The sequence below is a fragment of the Triticum aestivum genome, chromosome 3D, assembly GCF_018294505.1.
Source record: "Triticum aestivum cultivar Chinese Spring chromosome 3D, IWGSC CS RefSeq v2.1, whole genome shotgun sequence".
Classification (NCBI taxonomy): Eukaryota; Viridiplantae; Streptophyta; class Magnoliopsida; order Poales; family Poaceae; genus Triticum; species Triticum aestivum.
Window position 1 is genome coordinate 449,184,500 of NC_057802.1, and position 5,090 is coordinate 449,189,589.

Here is a 5,090-nt window from a genome sequence, read left to right on the forward strand (position 1 = left end):
AAGTCAATGGAAGACTCACGAAAGATGGCTGCCTGGGACACGTACATGAAACGTTGCTGCTCACATCTGAAACACCAGTCCCGCTCGGCGTTTCCAGGCCACATACAAACACCAAAGTCTTTGGCGTTTCTGCCCAGTTATGCAGAACACAGCAAACCCTGCTGCCCATTCCGTCACAGGTAGCAAAGGTACAACAACAGTTAATGATCCAACAGTTTTCAAAATATAAATGCCAAGTACAGCAACAGTATAGCAATGAGACATATTTTCGGCAACGAACTTAACATGATCCAGCTTACATAATAATTAACAAGTCGGTGACATAGAACTAACAAGTCCATTAGATATAAAACATAACAAGTTCATCAGATATAGAACTAACAAGTTCGCTCCATCTGAAACGCTAACTACATTTCTAGTTCACCAGATATAGAACTAACAAGTTCGCATCAGTCATCACTTCACTTCTTGCCTCTTTTCGCAGCCATCTTCCCCTGTTGACGTAGCCCTCTGGAGTGTTCTGCCATCCAGGACGTCGGACGGTTCTTGAGCTAACTCGGCGTGCTTCTTCAGAAGGCTGAGAAGGTTGAGTTGGCTGTGGAGCATCTTCCATCTGCGAAGCCCCAAGCTCCACATAGTTCGGATCCGCATCGTAGTCTGTCTCCTCCTCTTCATCTTCCTGTTCATCAATCCGTGCTCGGCTCGAAGAAGCACCAGCTCGGCTGGAAGATGGACGAGCGGAAGAAGCACGTGCTCGGCTCGAAGATGGACGAGCGGAAGAAAGCACATCCATTCTATACTGAGCACGTGCACGCACATCCGTGGATGAACCGCCATGGCAAGAAAGTAAAGCGGCTAGTGTTCGGCAACGATTCACAACCTTCTGCAGAGGCAAAGACATTGACATGTAAATATGCAAAAATAGTTCACATGATATAAAACACATGTTCATATTAAGAAGGCCTCTAACCTGTAGAGTACTCCTAACGAGAACGTCCGTTTCTCTACCAGGTGCGCGGCCAAGCACCACATTACTATCATTGATACATCTCCTTAGCTCCGTGCCCTGAATAAAACTTAAGTGACACACCACTCATGAAGAAATGACACATGTTCAAAAAAGAGACAAAAAGACATACCACTCGGTCATGCAGAGGGCCATAATCAATATCATGCAGAGGTCTCCCTAATAGAGTTGTTGAATGCACCATCAACAGCCTCACTTGGCATTACTTCCAAGCAATCGGCACGAGTCCAAGCACCCTCAAGGATAACTCTGTATTCTTTGCGAAGCCACTCCAAATGCCTTAAATATGCCCCCTCGTCGTTGTCAGGTGTGTGATCATCTTCAACTCGGGCATTCCTCTGAGCATTCCACATGTCCACCCACATAAGATGGTGATCCTCCCAATTAATGACATTCTTGTTGTGTTGCCGGCTCGTCCTACAAAGCATGAGAAGTATCAGTATCATTTTCATTTTTCCGTGGTTACACATTGATCAACATATGGTACAAGAAACTCTCACCTATGTAGCACCACACTTGTCTCAACATACTCCGGCGGGGTGCGTTCTTGTACTCCAAATTGCTTCGAAACACGATGTGGAAGATGCCACTCCACCGCAAAAAAGCATATCATGGGGCAATGCACAGGCCAAAGATGTTGGTCACGAAGGCACATATTGCTCAAAGGGAACTGCCTAAGTGCCATGTACGGCCTCCAATTAACCTACATCACAACATGTCACTAGCTCATGCACAACAAAAAAAATCTGTAATGATGGCAAGGCATTTGATAATTACCTGGTTGTAAGTAAGCATGTCAAGCTCACTTATGTATGCCTTGTACCGCCCCATGGCGGCGATACTCGACACTTGGACAGTAGCCCACGTGTATGCGATAGTGGGATACCGCTCCTCATCCCCGTCAAAAGGCCACTCCCAAGGTTCTTCCAGAGCAATGGTCAAGTTACGGCCCACAGGGATACGCTCCCACATCCAAATCTGTAGGGCCCAAACAAAACCACCAAGACAAGATTTCAGCTTACTCCTCATACATGTTCCGTCCAACTGCACATTTGTGCACACATTAAACAATCACATGCAAAAATCTCTTTCATATAATGAGAATGCATCAAATTAGCATTACCTGACGGTACACATCCCAGTTACGAAGAGGGTCCAAGAACATCCACGAGGCTGTGTCTCCCGTGCCGTCAGGTTACACCACTTGAGTCAAAAGATTCCATAAGTAAGCCCTGGCGTACCTCTCCACAACAGCCGGACTGGCATTCTCTGGGCACTCGTAAAAATGTTCTTGTAGCCACGAGAACAAAACACCAGATGGCCTAGGATCCTTCTTTGTTTCATGAATCCACGGGGGAGGTTCAACACCAACCAAACCTGCAACCCTTTGTCGCCACCCCTCAGACCTCACCTTCCCGGTAAGAGCCCTGCCCTCGATCGGAAGACCGGAGATCATCGCAATATCCTCCAAAGTGACGGTCATCTCACCAAGAGCAAGGTGAAAAGAGTGCGTCTCCGGCCTCCAACGGTCCGTAAGGGCGGTAATGGCCGTCGAGTTCAGCCATGGTGGTGTGCCTTTAAAGTTGAGCACAAACTGGAGAAGATCCATTCTTCTAAAATAAGGCTCGTACCAACGGTCATACTTCAGGGACTCACGTGGGTTGTGGCCTCTCAAACGAAGTACTGGAGGAACCTACAAAAAACACACACACAATTTATATACTTCTCTAAACTACTCACAATATGAGAATCAACAATGTAGATACATAATTACCTCCCCTCTTTCCACTAGCACAACACGATGCTTCTCCTCGTAATAATCATCAAGGCCGGGATATTTATCCAGCTCAAACATCCTACAAAATAAGGTCAATGGATTTGTTATGATATATGCTTAAAATTATGACCACATCATATACAAAATCGTGTGAGAACTACTACAAATTATCCCAAAGATACAAATCATGAACGACATTACCAACACCAATTCTTTTCAACCTATTTTATCCTAAAGAATCTATCACAACTAATTATTAACAAATAATAGGTTCAACCTAGTCCAAAAAATGGTCTCTCTCTAAATCCAATACTAAACAAGTTAACTAAGAATACTTCAACACAAGGAGTATATGTCTTCTTTCTAAACATAATGTAACCAAAATATTCATCAAACAAATCACTAATAACTCATCTTAGGGTTCCACCATGTTTGAAAAAATGTATCTACAATAGCCAATCTTGACTGAAAATAAATGGAGGATTGGGAAGAGAATACCTCAAGCAACTCGGGGATGTTCCGATCTACTTGTTTTGATGATCAAAATAACAGATTTGAGGGAGATTTGGTGAAGAAGAGGGAGGGGCGGCCGCCAGTTCGTCCCTGGAAGAACGGCCCGACCGGGGCTGGGACTGCGAGTGGGCTGGGTTAGGCCCCCGCGGCCTGCCGCCATTACTTAATCCAGTCCAGCAATGCCAGGGACATTGGCGTTTCACACGTGCCACGTCAGCGAAAACAGCGGGTTCGGACTGACTGTGGGCCAGGGCAGAAACGCAAGCTACCACGGCGTTTTCGTGTTGGCCAGGAACGCTAGCTTGCTCGGCGTTTCTGTGTTGGGTGGAAACGCCGCGGGCTATGGCGTTTCTAAAAGGGTCAAATCGCGAAATACTTTCACGTCGAGTTCAGTTTGTGACTATAAACGTTGACAAGGTCAGAACAGTGATTTCGTCCTAAAGAATGAACATCTCTGTCTGGGTGAGATTTATCTTGAAAATATAGATCAAACCGTTTGTATGCTTAGAATCAAGCCTTCACGTTTGATTCAGTACCAAAACATGCAGAAGCATACAGCCGTGGATGTCATTTGGCAATAAGGATGAGAATGATGCTTTGATGCATCGATCGTATGCACTAAAAATTGAAAGAACTGTTTTTTTTCTAAATTGCCTATATACTTAGCGAGGGCAATTTCTTAAAAGCCATGTTCAAGAGCCCACCGTCATCTTTGAAACCATGAAATCGGATTTGAAAGTATACTTCAAAATTATTTTACGGGCTCAAATTAAATTATTGGGCCATCATTGTTACTGGTTAAACACCTCAGCTCATTCAAGATGGCATTTTCTTGATGGCATTTTTCTCTTAAAAAAGGTTGTTTTTTAACTTTCCTTCAAGATGGCATTTCCTTGGTCCTTCTTCTGCATCTGCTCCTTCAAAGATTTTACTTGATCCTTCAAGATGGCATTTTCTTGGTCCTTCTTCTGTATCTTCTCCTTCAAAGACGCATTCTCTTGCATCTGAGTCTGCAGCTGCTCCTTCAAGGCAGCTCCCTCCTCGATCTTCTTCTGCAGCTGCTCCTTCAGGACAGCTTCGTCTTGCATCTTCTGTTGAAGCTGCTCTTTCTGACTGGTGTGTTCCCTAACTGTGTTTTCGGCCGCGGTGATCAACTCTGAAGCCATTCGAGATTGTTCCACGAGCTTGTTAATCTGAAACAAGAAACAAACTAAGCATAGGGTGCAAAAGCCGGACCTCTATCTGTGAGATGTATATATGTAAGACGTACTGTTTGCAGAAACCGTTCAAGATTATCCAACCCTCCAGCAACGCGGTCGTGGGCTGTCCTTAGTTCATTCACACACTCACGCGTTAGCAGCCCCATCGTCGCAACCTGCATAGCCAGAATTATAAATTGGACTGTTTTCAGTTGATTACAAACTCAAGCGTTAGCAGCTCCATCGCCACGTACTGATCGGGAGGCGGCGGCGATGGGCGGGAACGATCGGATCGGGAGGCGGCGGCGGGATCGGGAGGAGGAGGGGGTCGTGGGGGAGGGAGGGTCAGGGTCAGGATTGATATATACTGTTGTTTTCGGAAGATATACCAAAATATGGACTGGGCCAGGACCCAACCTGACCCTCCCCCCTTTCCGCCAGCGACCAGTGGTGATTTTTCTTTTTCTTTCTGAAACTAACACAAAAACGATGAACTCTTCAGAGCTACTCCGGCATGCTAAAGAAACACCCGAAGCCCAATTGGACATCGGGCAGAAGAACGAACCCACAAGGC

General features: G+C 45.6%; 1 protein-coding gene across 1 annotated transcript; it reads right to left on the reverse strand.

Annotated features, from left to right (window-relative positions):
• Nucleotides 1-3,875: 3,875 nt before the first annotated feature.
• On the reverse strand, nt 3,876-4,824 carry LOC123074913 (inactive protein RESTRICTED TEV MOVEMENT 2-like). Its single transcript, XM_044497639.1, has 3 exons — nt 4,771-4,824; nt 4,588-4,692; nt 3,876-4,510 (listed from the first exon to the last, which is right to left on the reverse strand). The coding sequence occupies exons 2-3, from the start codon at nt 4,681-4,683 to the stop codon at nt 4,184-4,186; spliced, it is 423 nt and encodes a 140-aa protein (XP_044353574.1). The 5' UTR covers nt 4,684-4,692; nt 4,771-4,824; the 3' UTR covers nt 3,876-4,183.
• Nucleotides 4,825-5,090: the final 266 nt, after the last annotated feature.

Bases quoted from the DNA above. Each gene is read 5' to 3' on its own strand.
- LOC123074913 (XM_044497639.1), bottom strand. From the start codon at position 4,683: ATGGGGCTGCTAACGCGTGAGTGTGTGAATGAACTAAGGACAGCCCAC. The intron at 4,511-4,587 runs GTACGTCTTACA...TTCTTGTTTCAG, and splicing joins TTGAACGGTTTCTGCAAACA to ATTAACAAGCTCGTGGAACA.